At 37.5% G+C, this 16,892-nt stretch overlaps 2 protein-coding genes and 1 pseudogene across 6 annotated transcripts; 2 read left to right on the plus strand and 1 right to left on the minus strand.

The window, feature by feature from the left end:
* The first annotated feature begins 3,325 nt into the window (after nucleotides 1-3,325).
* Nucleotides 3,326-6,137, plus strand: LOC137727526 (transcription factor ABORTED MICROSPORES-like; annotated as a pseudogene).
* A 1,109-nt stretch (nucleotides 6,138-7,246) lies between these two features.
* On the plus strand, nucleotides 7,247-9,105 carry LOC137727816 (transmembrane protein, putative (DUF1279)). Of its 2 annotated transcripts, none has more exons than XM_068466648.2 (2): nucleotides 7,247-7,866; nucleotides 8,746-9,105. In XM_068466648.2, exon 1 carries the CDS (start codon nucleotides 7,398-7,400, stop codon nucleotides 7,851-7,853), a length of 456 nt encoding a protein of 151 aa, XP_068322749.2. In that variant the 5' UTR covers nucleotides 7,247-7,397; the 3' UTR covers nucleotides 7,854-7,866; nucleotides 8,746-9,105. The 2 variants fall into 2 exon arrangements, with proteins under 2 accessions (XP_068322749.2, XP_068322750.2); XM_068466649.2 differs by lacking the exon at nucleotides 8,746-9,105 and adding an exon at nucleotides 7,989-8,210 and having other exon boundaries at nucleotides 7,257-7,866.
* A 561-nt stretch (nucleotides 9,106-9,666) lies between these two features.
* Nucleotides 9,667-16,449, minus strand: LOC137727814 (putative ubiquitin-conjugating enzyme E2 23). Of its 4 annotated transcripts, none has more exons than XR_015952236.1 (9): nucleotides 16,326-16,449; nucleotides 13,439-15,501; nucleotides 12,736-12,882; nucleotides 11,807-12,298; nucleotides 11,352-11,421; nucleotides 11,130-11,269; nucleotides 10,679-10,990; nucleotides 10,085-10,389; nucleotides 9,667-9,953 (listed from the first exon to the last, which is right to left on the minus strand). XR_015952236.1 is itself a non-coding variant. In XM_068466646.2 (8 exons), the coding sequence occupies exons 2-8, from the start codon at nucleotides 15,467-15,469 to the stop codon at nucleotides 10,138-10,140; spliced, it is 3,444 nt and encodes a 1,147-aa protein (XP_068322747.2). In that variant the 5' UTR covers nucleotides 15,470-15,501; nucleotides 16,326-16,449; the 3' UTR covers nucleotides 9,667-10,137. The 4 variants fall into 4 exon arrangements, 2 of the variants coding, with proteins under 2 accessions (XP_068322747.2, XP_068322746.2); XR_015952235.1 differs by having other exon boundaries at nucleotides 13,439-15,512; nucleotides 16,326-16,448; XM_068466646.2 differs by having other exon boundaries at nucleotides 9,667-10,389.
* Nucleotides 16,450-16,892: the final 443 nt, after the last annotated feature.

A 16,892-nucleotide genomic window follows, 5' to 3' on the forward strand; every position in this document is an offset into this window, starting at 1 on the left:
CCTGGTATGCCAAATTTTATTGCTTCATTTATGTTTTTTTTTTTTAAAAAAACAAAACAAAATAATAAAAGTTGGGTCGTTGTTCATTTAAAAATAATAAAATAATATTTAAATATGCTAGTATTTAAGATAAGGCAAGTGTAATGCCTTTGGAAATAGCAAAAATCAAATTTGAAGACAGCTTCAAATTTGACATCTCTTTGTCCATATCAACTTAGGTCATCTCTAACCAAAGGGTTCAGAGGGCCAGAAGGCCAAAAAAAAGGTCTAAAAACCGTCTCCAACCAAGGGCTAGGCCAGAAGGTTCGTGGGTCCCACAAAATCTAGAAGGGCCAAATAGTCAACCGGCTGGCTAGCCCAATTTCAATTTTTTCTTATTTTTTTGTTCTTTTTTATTGCCCAGCCCACTTTAGGGTTTAGGCCTTAGTTTTTTTTTATGGTCCCAACCCACTTTTTGTTTTTATGCTCAACAGCATTTTTATTTGGACTTTTTTTTTATTATTTTTTTTAATTTCTAATTTTTTTCCTACACCATTTCTCACTTATTTTTCACTACTCCATACTATCTTACCTCATTTTATTTCAACTCTTCACATTCCATACTATAGCCCTTTGGCCCTCAGTTGGAGACGGTTTTTTGTGACAAGGTTAAAACAAGCCCTATGACCCGTTGGCCCTCGGTTGGAGATGGTCAGGAATATGGCCATGCACTGTTCATTAAAATATTAATTTCTTGGAGGGTTAGAGGGCTAAAACGAGCCATCTGGCTAGCCTTCGGTTGGAGATGGCCTTAGCCTTCTTTTTCATGTCATCTTTGACATCTCGATTGAAATAAATGGTATGTCATTTATTACCGTTATATGTCTATGTGGTGTTTGACACCTTTAGAGATGGTACTATTTATTGAGTTCCATAAGTATTTTTTGTTCGATTTTCAAGTTGAAAAAATAACTAATAATTGAAACATTGGTGCGGGCTAGAATACTGATAAATTTTAACCAACTTATGATGTAGAAAAAATATCACAAAATTAGGTTTTGGTGTAGTTTTAAAGAACTTTGAAAATCAATCTAAAAGCGTGAATTATACCTTACATTTTTTGTGCACAATGCGATTGTTGACATTTAGAAAGATCTTTTGCAATTTTATCATTTTCTGAGTCCCACAAGACACAAAAAAGTTTTTAGCAAAATAGATTAAAAACAGCAAATTGTAGCTCATAATTTTTGTGAAGAACGACATTGTTAGGTTTTTACTATATTTTTTGCTTGCACATTAAGGAAACTTTATGAGCCATTTAGAAGGGGTCTTCCATTTAGTTGAGTCCAATAATTATTTTTATTGAAACTTTAGGCTGGAAAAAGAGAAAAATAAACTAAAACTACTAGCAAGGCCCTTCAAGAGCTAGAAATTTTCTGGAATATCCTGGATGAATTTTTTTTATAAACTTATATTGCGGCAAAAATGACACGATATAAGTTTTATGATGATTTTGTAGAAGTTTCTATGAAACTTTGCAAAAACGACTATAAACCGCGAGTTTATAGCTCATAGTTTTTGTGAATTATTTGGCCACTAGGAGTGCATGAAGGGCTTCATATCCTTAATTAGGCTCAATTTCGTAACTTTGTGGACAAACAGAGCTAGCTCACATTTCTTTCGCAAAACTATTTGAATGAAATGCTCACATATATATGATTTCCGTTTTTAGTTTAAAGCATTTGGGAGTAGTTGAAACATGAGCAAATACATATATATACCAAACCAAAACGAATGAAAAACTTTAGCAATGTTAGTTACCACTTTGCCCGCTATATTAGCTCATGCATTATGCTCTTCCCATCATTACCCAGCCATCCTCCTTAATTATCCAAATATAGAAAATAAAAACAATTAGTAACTGATTATTTAGTGAATAATTGAGCTCACTCTCTCTCTCATGAATGGACTGCAGTTCACCTACCAAGTTCTCTCCATATAAAATGTGTTTTGATCTTGGTTTTATTGAAAGCTCCAAAAATATATAATAGGTTTTAGAATGCTTGTTTTGTTCTTCTGAGTTTGCTGAAGTTTTGGATATGATGATGGTGCAGTTAAATATTGCTGCTAACTGAACCTGTACTCTTGTTAGACGAAGTCAACAGTTGGTTACCACCAACGTCTCTTGAGAAGTTGTGATGTGCTTAGAAGTCTTATCTCCTTGTTTGTAGGACTTCATTTTGAATTATTTCTTGTAACTAAAGCTGTGTGTAATCTTTGTAGATTTCAGTTTGTACTTTTTGAATTTTGAACTTTCATGTAAGTAGGGTTATTTCAAACCATGATTGTAATCTGAAAGTGATTATAAATACATGCATCCCACGATTGAATGGGTATGCAATTGAAGTGAAAGCTTTGTGTTCCAAGTTTTACATGGTATTGAGCCCTACTGTCCAACGACAACAATCCTTGTTTTTTTTTCCTCGCTTCTAATGGCTGAAAACAACAATGCTCCTCCTCAATCTTCCATCTCCGTCCCCCCAAACAATCCTACCCATCCTTTTTCCTCCATGACAACCATGGTAAACATTAAGCTAGATAGGACCAACTACCCATTGTGGTTGGCCCAAATACTTCCTATTCTCAAGGGTCAAGATGTAATGGGGTATGTTGATGGCACCTTGGTGTGTCCCCTTAATGACCTGCCTAGTGTTGCAACTGTCAATCCTGCCTATACCTCCTAGATGCAGCAGGATCAAATGATCATTAGTTGGATCAATGGCTCTCTTATTGCATCAGTCTTGTCTTTTTTGGCCAGCAAGAGAACTGCTCGAGTGACCTGGGAAGCTCTCGAGTAAAGGTATGTATCTTCTTCACAAAATAGAATTTTGTTTTTGGGGAATTAATTGCTGCAGACCAAAAAGGGTGATAAAATGAGTCTCACATTGATGGGAGGAGGAACCTTATTGCATAGACTTATAAGAGGTTGAGCTACTCCCCATATTGTCAATTGGTTTTATGGTGGAACCCTAACTTTCTTCATGGTATCAGAGCAACGTTGTCCCACGTCTGAAGCCAAACGGCCACATGTGTTCCACGTCACCCCATTGTGTTGTCCGCTCGTAAATTCGCCACATGTGAAGGGGTGTCTTGAGAATGAGTCTCACATTAATGAGAGGAGGGGCCTTGCATGGACTTATAAGAGGTTGAGTTACTCACATATTACCAGTTGGTTTTACTGGAACCCAACTTTCTTCAACTCTAAGATTCTGAGTTGGAATTTGAAACCAGTTTACTCTGCGTTTTCCACTCGCTTTTGTATTTTCCATCGTTACAGGCGGTGATGATGATCATGCCAAACCTTATCCAGAGGCTTAGATCCCTTGTGGGTTTGAAAGGCTGGGACTGTTGTGTTTTCTGGAAACTAAGTGAAGACCAAAGGTTAAGAAACTATAACTACATTATCAATCTTTCAATTTCTTCTTCTTCCTGTCTCAATATATATGTATATGTGTGTGCGCGCGCGTGTTGGTGACTTTCTGAGGTTTATTTTAAGGTTTATTGAGTAGAGTGATTGTTGCTGTGTTGGGACTGAAATCACCCAAAGTGATGCTGGACAAGAACTTTTCCCTCAAGTCCTTGCATGTAGGGATAACATGTTACAGCATCCAAGAATCATATCGTGTGATCTTCTTGCCAAAATGCCTTCTTCCATGCCCCTAGACTCCAGGTATGTACTTTTTTATTCGCTCATCCTTTTTCTCGTTCATCCTTTTTTTCTCTGTATATAGGAAGTTTTCTCCCTAAAGCGGTTATGGTGTCAGACTGTCAATTTGGACTTTTAATAAAACTGAATCATGTTTAAATGTACTCCAAATTTGTAACAAGATTTATGCAGAGACCTTGATATCAAACCAACCCAGTTGGTTAAACTTCTATAACAACACATTTTAAAGAACTTTAGAGTTTAAGAGGCAAGTATCACTCTGCTACCTTTCTCCTATATCCAAAAGACAAAGCCCTTTTAATATCGAGGTCGTACTTTCGTGATTACACTTGTAGGAAACTATTCGGACCATGGTTTTGATTCCAATACCAGGAGGACTAATCGAGCTTCTTGTTACAAAACAAGTAATGTTTCCGGTATCTTTAATTTTCATTTGTATATCTAACTGCATTTTGTGCACATTTCATGAGCAAGAAAGTACAGCCATCATTATCCGAAAAAAAAAAGATGCGGTGAATCAATCAGTATTAGCTAAAGAAAGCATTCGGAAGTCTTTAGCATTGCAAATTTTTTTATTGTTCTGTTTTATGTGATTGCATGTATTTGAAGATTAGCATGCTGTTGATTTTGTCACAGCCCAATGCAGCATCTCACTAGAGGAGGCAGCCCTGACTAACATAACTGGTACTCGCACAATGAGTGAAATTAATTCGAAGCAATTTTTAGACCATCTCTCATTCAAAACTACTTTAGAGAATTTAAATCTGCAGCCATATGACGCATCCATGGAGAGAACAAGCAATTCTCCAATGAACCTTTTGTAGCAATTTACTGATTATAACTTAGGAAACCTAACCAAGAATAATATTGATATTTCTTCAGTAGAAAATGGATTTCAGAGATGGAAGCAATGCAGAGGTCCATGACGAGTGAGACGCAACAACATATAGATATGCAGCAATATATTGTGGCATTAGTACCAAACATGGATTTGTAAGAAGGCAACGGGGAGCAAGACTCGAATACACATGAGGCGAAATGACAAGATGAGGATTTGATGTTAGATTGCAGTGATCAGATTGACGAGGAGGAGGATGTAAAATATCAGAGAAGGAGGACAAGGAAAGGGCCTCAATCCAAAAACCTTATTGCTGAGAGAAAAAGAAGGAAGAAGCTTAGTGACAGACTTTATGCTCTTAGGTCTTTGGTTCCTATTATTTTCAAGGTACCCCATTTCATTGCATCATCTTGCATCTTTTCTTTTGAAATCCCATTTGATTTGTATCATGTCTCACTTCGCTCATGTGTTGGATCGATTCATGCCTTACAAACAATATGAAAAGAAAGAACTCTTCAGTAACCTCAAGTGATAGACTCATAGGCAGACCTGGTCATAGTCAAGTTGGCTAGGGAAATGTATCATTCTTTCTTCCACACCAAGTTTGAATCTCCCTCCCCGCAGTTTAGATGAAATTAGAATACAACTTAACTATAAAAGTAATTGGCTCACTGAAAATGCTATCTTTTATCTAATGCCAACTCCTTTTTAATTCACAGTTGGACAGGTTGTCCATTCTTGGGGATGCCATTGAATATGTGATACAACTGCAGAAGCAAGCTAAACAGCTCCAAGATAAGCTTGAAGATCATGCAGAGGATGATGGTGCTAACAACAATATCAAATCAGAGATTCAGAGCCAAAGTGGAGTTGATCTCATTAGGCCTAAAACTAATGATCATCAAGATGATCATAAAGCTTCAAATGGATTTCATTTTGGAACACCAGGAGACTGCAGCATCTTGAAACAAAGCCAAGATTATTCATATGCTGTCCATGATCACAAGACAGAACAGATGGAGGTACATATTTTGGGTTTTTTTCTTCTTGAAGTTTTTCTTTATGGGAAGTGATTTTCGCACTTTACTATTCTCCGCCTGCATTCCTCCTGTTTTTTAGCCATTGGTCTGAATAAATTAATGTCGAACCAAGGGACAAAAACAATGGGAGGAAAGCAAAAGGAGAAAACGGGAGTGAGGAAATGACTGCCCCTTTCTATTCTCTACTCTTTTCCAACTCTTGCTCACAATTTTTTCAGTATACAACGAATGTACACAACCCCTCGTCTCAACTACTTAGTCACATAATCAGTACGTGAGGGGTTATTTTTGTGAGCGTGATGTTGTATGCATCCATTGTTCAAGATTTTCCTCGAGTAAGATAAGGCAAGCTCGTGTACACCTTCGCCTTACCTGTGTGAGAGAGTTGAGAAAATATATTGGGAGAAAAATTAGGGACTTGTAACATGTACCATATAATTTAAGCAAGCATTAATCTGATGACGTTCATTCTTTTGGTTGCCAGAAAAAGGATAGTGAGATGGTTGAAGCTGATGATGTGAGGGACTCGTTGCTAGAGCTAACAAGGAACTAACAAGGAACCCATCAATACGGCGTAGTGAGACGGCTAAACCGGCTGAGAATTGCATTGGTTTGGACGACCATCAGCACCAGCAACACCTCCACAACCACCATTTTAGTCCCTTCCACTTGCACTATCCTCCTAATGAAGCATAAAGCACCACTGTTTCGTATGGGAAAAGCATTTTTCAGTACTTTGTTTTTTGGTTAATTTTCACATTGGTACAAGGTACAAGTTTTTTGCACAATCTCATAGGACAGATTCTACATATCTTAAACTAACAGAAGCATTGCTTTCTTTATATCAACTCTATATCACTATATGACTATCAACAATTGCTTAATCTTTGATATATTATTATTCATCAAGCTTAGTCCATGTCTAAAATTACATTACAATGATCTGTGTTTCCGACATCGGGGCTTCACACACAAAAAGCATGGGAGTCGCCACCAAAACACTGAATTTCACATTCTATCCATTTATGTGAAATCTAAAGTCTCTTTTAGAGTTATTTGATAACATTTTTGTTTTTTAGTTTTTCAAAACCGAAACCAACAAGTGATATAACTATTTTGTTTTCAATTTTTAGTTTTTATTTTCACATTTTTTTTTAAAAAAGAAACTAAATCAAAAGTGAAAACTACTTTCATGAGTTTCTAAATTTTTAACTTTCAGTTTCCAGAGACCCCACGACACTGATGTTGAGACTAAGCTTTTTTCTACCTCATGCTCTAAGCATTAAAAAGTACGTTTAGATGTAACAAGCGACTGTACTCAAATGACGTGAAGTAAGTCCAAAAAAATAATTTGAAAGAAAAAAAAAAAAAAAAAAAAAGCTTACCTAAATTGACTGGAACAATGCACTCTCATCTTTACACCCAAATTCAAATTTTCCCTTTTGTAATTTAGGTTAGATGAATATCTCTCTCCAGGAATAAAAACCAAATTTTCTAAAGATGGGTTATTAAGTATAAGTTAAGGGCCGAAGAAAAAAAGGGATCAAGCATGAAGTTTTGATTGTGGACATTACCAATTGGCCCAACAAAGGCAGAGTGAGGCCCATAACCAACCACTTGGCAGCTCCAATAACCATTAAACAGACTGAGAGACTTTAACCCATCACCAAGTAATCCCATCTTTCTTGTCCCAAACAACAAAATTAAGTTAAGAAAACCCAGTAACCCAGATTACCAGAAACCCTAGTGCCTCCTTCTCAGAAAATCTTCACCGACTTCCCCCCAAAAAATCCCATCTTTATTTTCTCCATCAATGGCCTCCGTCGCCACCGGCGGTCGATTCAAAGAGCTCCTGAAGAAGTACGGCAAGGTCGCACTTGGCGTCCATTTCTCAGTCTCAGCTGCCTCGATCACGGGCCTCTATGTCGCCATCAAGAACAACGTCGACGTCGAATCGTTGCTGGACAAGCTTCACATGGGGAGCGTGTCCTCCAAAGACGAAAACCCAGAGAACCCACCTGTAATCTCCGATGGGTCGGAGTTTCGGGCCGGACCCATATCGGAAAATGGGCAATCGACGGCTGTGGTTGTGGAGAAGGAGAGGAGTCGGACGGCTGAGCTCGCGGCTTCGACTGGTGGTGCTCTGGCATTAGCTTTGCTCTGCAACAAGGCTCTGTTCCCGATTCGGGTTCCTATTACTCTGGCGCTTACTCCTCCCGTGGCTAGGTTTTTGGCCAGGAGAAGGCTCATCAAGACCGGCGGTCTGTGAACATCTTTGCCTGGTACTTGTTTATCCTTGCTTTTTATTTATCTTTCCTTTTTAATTTAATTTTCGTTTTCTTGATGTTTATTGAGATGAAAGTGAACATAAAAATGGCAATTGAATGTTGAATTTTTGATTTAGCAATGGTATGTATGACTGGGAGCATTTGGGTGAGAATTGAAGTTGAACAACTGATTTCGATGTGCCTTATTTGGAATGGATAAAAGGCGGTATTTTGAAAAGGCGAGAGCTTGATAGAATAGTGGTGTGGTTCTGAAAATGCTTAAGCCTTGAACTATAATTTGGGTGTACAAGTTTGTTGCTGAGAAAAATTGGATATTAGATGAGCTTTTTGAAGTTTAAGACGGCGTATTAGATTTTAAGTAGCTGTGAATGATTACGATAGTGATGATACTTTCTGATTAATTGAAATTTAGGTTCTTGTAGATCGAAATGAGATGAGTGACTTGTAATTGTTAACATTGAACTGCGTGGTGTTCAAGAGCGGTTAAACCGTTAAACCATCAGAGGACGAATTGGTGTAGCATCTTATTGTTAAGTAATTCGAATCTGTTGCAATTGTTTCATCTTCATCTTTAAATTCCTGAACTTCTAACTCAAATTTGTATAGAATCCATAATTCAGGCACTTAGTTCTAGGGCACATTCCACCTTCCAATGGTACTGTATAAATTGTGAAGAAGCTGCATTTTCCGCAGTGAATTCTCATTTGTTTCAGTGATTCAACGTTCCTGCAAGCTTTTGCCTTCGGATAAGCCTTCCATAGATTTATAGTGTGAAATACTAAGCCTAACCTCAGCTAGAATAGCAATGTGGATCTTCTTGCTTGCTGGGGAACTTTTGCATGAAACTCACATATCTTTCTTGTGGCATATCAGGGGAGCAACGGAACTTTAATAACCAAGGAAGTTATAGTAATTACCGACAAAATCATCACATGGAATCCTAAAGTTTGCACTAAGTAGTGAAAGTAGATTGAGTTTAAGCATTGCAGAAGAGTGGTGATCGCACCCTTAGCAAATCAGTGAGGAGATTTTTATTATTGTTATTGTTATTTTTGTCTTGTCTATTCAGATTTGGATCTTTGATCGTATACTGTTCTTTTTTGTTATTAATAATATAAGTGTTGTGCAAATCTCATCATGTAAGTTATGCTGATTAGCTTGAACAGGATTGTTAGGTTCATTCGGATCTCAATTACTTATGTTACAGAAATTTATGATTTCGCTTGGACATAATTCTGGTGTTTTTAACAGATTGTTGAATGACGAGTTAGATGTTTGTTCGAAAATGATAGGATTTAGAGGAGTTTTTATGGAAATCAAACCAACATGACATCCATTAGTCTTTCACCTAAATAACAATCTAATTTAAATTTATAGTACAATTACACGGCAATGAGACGAAAAGTCTACAATGCATTGGTGTATGGAATATACTGGTGCATTGGATGCCAAGTTTCACGGTTGGATTTTAACAATCTCAATCTAGCCGTTCAAGCACTGCCGCATCTCATGCTTGCTTAGAGCAACTCTCACATTGACCCAGAACAACATTCCCATTAAGCGACCAAATAGAAAGGGTCACTTGCGTGAAAGGTGCCCTCCGGATGATGTGGCTGCAATTCTACCCAAGTTGTTCTTGGAATACAGATGGCTCAATCCAACTGATATCAGGCATCAGCATTCTTAAAAGTGAAAAAATTGTTCGAAAATCTTCGATTTCAAATCAAATCTTGATTAATTTACAATGTTGAGTAAGAACATAAAGCTGAAGTCCAGAACAAATGAGGCAAAGGGTTGAAATGAATGGTGAGAAGCCAATTCACATAGTTAATCTGATATAATATCAATTCAATCCATACAAATTCTGAACAAGGACCAAACGGAAAGCGAATGCAAATCTTTGGTCGCTTTTGCAACAGCAGAAAGCCCCTGCCAAAAGCTACCACCAGTTATGGCAACATCGTTTATGAAAATACAGGGAGTGCCGGCAACTTTGCCCCGACAAACGCCGCCATGCCTAAAACAGGAGATAGTCTGCCTTATGACCAGGTATATACGCCCGGGGATAGCTGAATTCTAACCTAAAATGGGACAGGCTTTCAGTTTCTATTGAGTTTAAAAAAAAATGAATTCAAATAGAACGGGAAAGCCCTCTACATTGACAAAGTATCCGAAATCTTCAGAAAATAACAACTGATCAAAACGGATTGACCTTTTCGGCTTGATGGATCCGAGATCTTGGCAAATAGAATCTCCATGCCTGTGTTACGATTGTTGCAGATGCTTAAATTCTTGACAATTAGCTCCAACCGCACTCAGGGCCGAGAAAAGCTTTGGCACAATCTTAGCTAACATCAACTTGAAACCAACCGAAGTTGAATTTACATCGCTCTTATCACTAAGAGAGGCATCTTTAGTGAGAGAACCAATCAAATAGCCTTTCATATATGCATCACAGGCCTTCAAGATATAATAACCACGCCTCCGGAAATGGTCATTGATGAGCTCTTCAAAGTCCTAGACATGCCAACAGTACTATTAATAAACATTATTGAGTCAAAGATAAATGCAACAAATATGACTTTCTTTGTAAAATTACCACACAACATAAAACATAAAGAGCGTTCGCCAAGTATTTAGCAAATATAAACAAAACATCGAGTAAAATTAATATTTTTCATGATGCCTTGTAATGCACCCAACTCGAATGAAAAAGAATACATCAACAGATTGAGTAATATCCAACTAATATAGGACCCCTATCACCAGGCAAAATTAAATTAAACAAAGATAAGGGAAGCATCACCTTTGGTGGCCTCCGCATAAGATACATCATTGTCTTGCAGTTCAGTAAGAAAGTATTCTCATTGTAGGACAATGAATTTTTCTCTCCTTCAGCCGTCCCGACCTGCTTATCATAGCCAGCTTCATTAAAATATGGCTTAGAATTTAGCACCAACCCCTGGAGTGAAACAAGAACTTGAAGGATGCTAGAAGACTTTGAATCCCATACTTCATTCCCTCTGCCAGTCCAAGTATTCAAAAGACTAAGACACACTTTGCCTTCTTCATATAGATTTGGATTTATCCGCCAGCCACCAGAATGATAGTATGCTGTCTGTAACACACAAATCCATTCAGAGAACGAGGAATAAATGCCTTTCCTTGCATCAAAAAATGTTGTAATAAAAAGAAAGAAAGAAAAAAGAAATGATAGCGGAACCAAAGATTAATAAATAATAAAAAGTAGTTCTAACCGGAGGAACATCAGGGTACTCTGGAGGGAGGTGAAAATCAAAAAAGAAGAGGCCATCTTGGTACGGTGTCCCATAAGCCCCAACTATAACTGCCCTCAAGAGATCCATTCGGTCTTCATACACTCGTACACAAATCCCATCTGCTTAAAATTTACTGTTAAAATCAAGTGTTTCTAATATGGGACAGATAGTGATCGTCAAAATAAGAAACTGAACCCTTACCGGGAAGGTTATTTTGAAGGATGTTCCAATCTTGCTGAACCTTCTTCAACCACTTTCTTCCACTGGTATTCTGTAAGTATCATTTAATGTGAAAACAGGTTAGAAGTCTGAGGACAGTCCTTGTTTTATAACTCAACAACCACATATGGTCATTATGTAACAAAATGACTAAACCAATTAACAAGGTCAGAATAAAATGACAGGCTTTAGTCGTGGATAACAATTTCCAGTTCCTTAGTTCTTGTATGTCAAATCAAATATATAGCAGGAAAAGAAACAGGAAAATCAAATAGACAAATATATCCTAACCGCCTTATTTTATTTTCTTAGGAAAAAAAATGTATCCTTGTCTATAGCTTACTATACCTAATCTATAGTAGCTCCGTGCTACAGAAAGAGGAATCCTTCAAGAATACAAAGCAATATTCGGGTTGAAAATGAAATAGAAAAAACACCTGCCCAGCTGCACAAAGGAAATGATGATCCAAAGGATCTTTGGCAATATCAAAGCGTTTGAAACTGCAAGCATCATCCTTAGTGCATTCTATAGAATCTGATTCTTCAGTGTTTAAGTTGCATAGAACTTCTGCTGCATCCAACATTTCTGCAGCCTGTGGGGTAACATTTGTCTCTTCTTCTGCCCTATTTATTTCTAGACCATAAGGATCCACTACATTAGAATTCTGAGAGCTGGAATCTTCACCATGATCTCTTCCCTGAGAAATTTCCACTTCCCGAGGCTCAACTTCACCTTCGCCCTCACCTTCATTATCCGAAGAATTTGAATCCACATTCCTTTGTCCCCTTGAGAATATACCATGCGCCAGTCTGGTAACGAACCTGAGTGCAGCCAAGGGAACAGACAATGCTGGGTTCCTTCCAGAATTGTTCTCTCCACTTTCTTCTGCTTCAAAATTCATACCAAAGGAATTTTGTAGCCGGACTTCCTGAAAATCAATTTTCTCATCTTAGTCAACAATAAGAATCAAACCAAATAAAGTATATTTAACGTCTTCTCTATACAACAATTTATACTCTACGAAAAGAATAAATTCATCTCGGAGAAAAACCATATGATTGGTCAGACTCCCATAAAGAAAAAAAGAAATCAGTTTCCCAGTATGATGAATTCAAGTAATCAGAATCAATTTCCCCCAATACAAGTACCCAGTCTGTCACTGTAATAATACTTTAAGAGACAATAAACTCAAAAACTCATGTTCTTAAAGAGGGAGGATTACAATTAGGCCTAGTGGCCCAAAGCTCCTCTCTCCCAGATGAAGAAACATCATCTTGAAATACATGGAACAATGTAATTATTCTTTGGGCAGGTATTGGATTGTAAATATGGTGAAATATACTGCTATTTCAAACAGAAACAAACCTCTTCTGTGATCGCAGGGGCACATAGTGCAGGCGTCTCATCATCATTAACCGTTTCCCAACTAGCAGCATCACTAACATCACTTCCAGCATCGATAGAGTCATCATCATCAGCTCGGCCAACAACATAAATTGCTTGAGGTCCAACCTAGTAACATAACAAAGATCGATTAACTGCATCAGAAATACATGGAAAACTTCCACAAATTTTAAAATATGATTAAATTCTGCAAAACAAGCAAGCACAAATTTAGTTATCCTTATGCCACAGCAAGGTAAAACACCAATAAGAAAATATCTTGAGATCAAATAATAATCCAAACCAAAATATCCAAAAAAGATCCCAATTTTGTTTTACACCCACCATTCTTCGAGCAGCTGCTTACCATCAGAAGCTTCCCATGAGTTTCTACTCCTCTCATACTCTCTTGGATCAAAAGTTTATATGACATGGTTTACATCCCTTTGACTAGATTCTTTCATCCTAATCAATATAACTAACAATTCCAATAAAAGATAAGCCACCCTTAACATTAAACTGAACCATTTTATGCAGAGAAGAGGTTAGAACCAAGAAGTAATAGTGCTGATGTTGTCAATCTAATCAAATCTAAGTTACTGATACAAAGTTTTAGGTTGATTGACAGTCAAAGCGTGGACAAGAAAACAAGAGTGATAACTTGAAATCAGGTAAATGAACATACCATAGAAACCATCCCGTCAGCCCATGTAACTTCAATATCCCCATTCTTAAGACCAGTTATATTTCCAACCCAAGAAAGATCTGAGAAGTCCAAACAAGCTTCATCACTAGATAGATCTTTTTTTGTAGAAGCAGAACTAAGCTCGCATGGTCCGTTTTGTTGTTTTGGTTCCTCATCGAATTCTGTACCTGAAGCAGTTTGTGCAGAGACAAAAACTGGCAATAATCTGACAACAACATCCCCATAACAGTAATCATAATCCGGATGCCCCTCAAGCTCATAGACGCTCACAATTTCCTCTTTGTCAAACTCTCTAGGATCTTCTGGTCTGGAAACTGGCTTTAACCACCTTACACAAGCTGTTCTCTCCTTGGCATTGACACTTTTCACAAGCCCAACATGCCTAGCTTCATAAGCATCATCACCATCATCAGTCGCCTTCTCCACCACATACTGTTCAGCAACAAATTCGTGGTCACCCGGACTATCAAGCGGAATTAAATCTTTTGAGTCCAGTTTAAGTTCTGTTGTGCCATCCTGCCATGCCACGTCAACTGTCGTCTTGGTATTGACAATCAAAAAGGATCTTTCAAAATTTTCTTCCTTATGTGCCTTCTTGTCTCTCCTAACCACAACTTTGCGGATTTTTTTGCGATGAAGAGGCCAAGTTTCATGAACAGGCTCCTTTGAAACTGACAATGAACTATTAAAGGAACTAGATTCAACAGATGTATTCCTTCCAGTATTTCCATTGTTTCCATCTAATACAGATACTGGATCGATTTCCATGGATTCATGATTTCCATTTGATTCATCTAGCGCACTCTCTTCTGAATCACACTTACTACCCATTTGACTAGGTTCTAACTCACTGCTTACAGAATCATTAAGTTCTAATTCTGATGATCCCTTGTCTAAAGGAAGGGAAGACGATGACACTGATGAGGGGAGAAGACACCAATCACCCAATTGCCAAGTTGCATGCGTAAAACAAGACAGTAATTTCAAGTTCTTGGGAACCTGCTCTTTAGCAGGTGCAGTAGAAGAATCTGGCCCACAGCCAGCAGAAGCTATCCAATAAATTAATACTGAAGCAACTGTAACCTTAGTAACAGTACCTTCCACGCGATTAGGTTTCCACAAGCCAGATAGCCACCTAGCATTCTTGAAAACTGATGACCTTGCCCTCACACGCTGCCCTGGGTAGTAAGGGAAATGCACATCTTCAAGCATATTCTTGGAAACTGGTTTCAGGTCCATCGGATCTGCTTTCATAACTTTACACACAGAACCATCATCAAACAAAACTGTCACATTATCATAAACATCATCAATCCTACCTAGCCAGGGACCAAGGACCACATAATCACCCACAGTGAACTCCCTCACACGTTTTAATTCATTGGATGAAAGGTCTTTTATGACTGACCCATCAGGAGCTAATAGATCAACAGAGATATTGACATCCACCACGACACCAACTTGCCCAGTTGGGTCAGAAGCAGCAGCAACAAAATCCCCATGTACGAACCCTCGATCAACAACCGTTACATCATTAATATTTTGGGTTGACTCTGTCTCATCCATCCAAAGTACTCGAACTTGGTCAGCAGGAAGGGGACCAGTCTTATCATTACTACCATTTTTGTTCTTGTCACTATTCCCATGAGTAGTATTATTGTTATTACCACCTTCTTCCTCATTCTCATCATCATCGTAGTAATCATCTTCATCATCATCCTCCTCATCAATGATGCTACTATCAGAATCTGAATCACCAGCAACCTCAGTTACAATCCCAGTCATACCACTCTTGCTCCTCACGACATCTTGTCTATAAATATATGGGGTATTGTTAATGTTGCTGACAACCTCACTTAACCTTTTAACTTCATTACTTTCAATATTTACATTTGAATCACAAAGAACTGCGCTTGTTGAAGACTCAACCTGGCTCAACGAAGTATTATCGTGGCCAATAGTAGTAGGCTCGTCATCTTTAAAAACAGTGTCATGCTCCTTGGTTCCCATCCAAAACTGACAGCAGGCAATAAATGTGGTACCTAGTGTCAAGCTGAAATCATAATACAACCCAAACGGATAGCAAAATTTTGAGATTTATCATCTTCTTAAGAGAAAGGAAACACATTTTTATCATTGATAAATTATCAACTTAATCATAAAGCGAAACCCATGTTTTCCACCTTCAAAAAGCTTCTGGGCAACTATAGAGTTCTACGGATTACTACTTTAACCGAAAAAGTGAGTTGCTTTATAAAGCTCCAGTTATAAAAAGAGTCTAATTACAACAGAGTTAATACATAATCCCAATGAACTGACTATCTCCCAGATGGAAAATCAATACCACACTACAAGTCGATACCGAAGAGTTTCAAACCCGAAAAACTAACTCAACAAACAGACACATGTCGAATACATGATATTCATCCAACATAAGAACTTAATACTAGCATCAGACTCCAATCACGTTAAGATAAGAAAAGTTTATAGGCATGAACAAATCCGCAAATTGATAAAAACGTAGAACCCAATAGTCCAATCGGATTCAAAAACTTATAGGATGATTTGGGTAAATAAAAAAACTAATTTTATCAATAAAATTGCAGCTTAGAAAGCCTACAGCAGCTCACATTTAGCAGACCAACCCAACACTCAATTCAAAAACAATGAAACTGGAAAAAGCGTAATAGCACAAATCGATGGAAAATAGCATATTTGTTAGATTGTTTGTTTTATCATGGATTTCAATCCAACCCATTTGAAATCGGATGGAAATGAGAAAAAAAGATGAAAATTAATCAAAGAAATGGAATTTGGAGCGATTTGTAATAAGATGATTGCAGGAAGGGGTTGTATGAGAATTTACCTGACGAAATCTGGGAGTTCGGGGTGAGAGGTACTCTGATGGAGGAAGAAGACGACAGAGAGAGAACGAGAAGAGCCTGCTGATTTTTTGAACAGAGGTTCTAAACCTGTGTCACGGAGAATATATTGCCAGGGGGCGGAGCTGGAAGAAACGTAAGGGGTATTTTCGTAATTCGGAAGTCGTTGATTTGGGAGGTGCTTCCATTTAAGAAAAAGAATAATGACATTCTAAATTCTCTTTTTTTTTCAAATATTTTAAATTCTCTTTCAATTCAAGATTTTTTTTTTCTTTTTCAAATTATTTGAGGAGGTGAATTCGAACTTGAACCTGTTGTTTTCTATATTTTTTTAAATTTTGTAACTAAAAAAACTTTACAACTCACTCTAACAAGATATTATACCTAGAATAAACAAAAGCATCTATTGTTTTTATGAATTAAGACCAAAAAAGTAATAATAATATTGTTCGCCCATATTAACAATGGTCAACATAAAAAGGGACTTGACAAGAAAGATAACGCAACACCATTTTTAGATCTTTAAAACCAAATAATTGGACAAGAGATGG

The sequence above is a fragment of the Pyrus communis genome, chromosome 10 (genome assembly GCF_041283825.1).
Source record: "Pyrus communis isolate YQ-2024b chromosome 10, ASM4128382v1, whole genome shotgun sequence".
NCBI classification, from domain to species: domain Eukaryota; kingdom Viridiplantae; phylum Streptophyta; class Magnoliopsida; order Rosales; family Rosaceae; genus Pyrus; species Pyrus communis.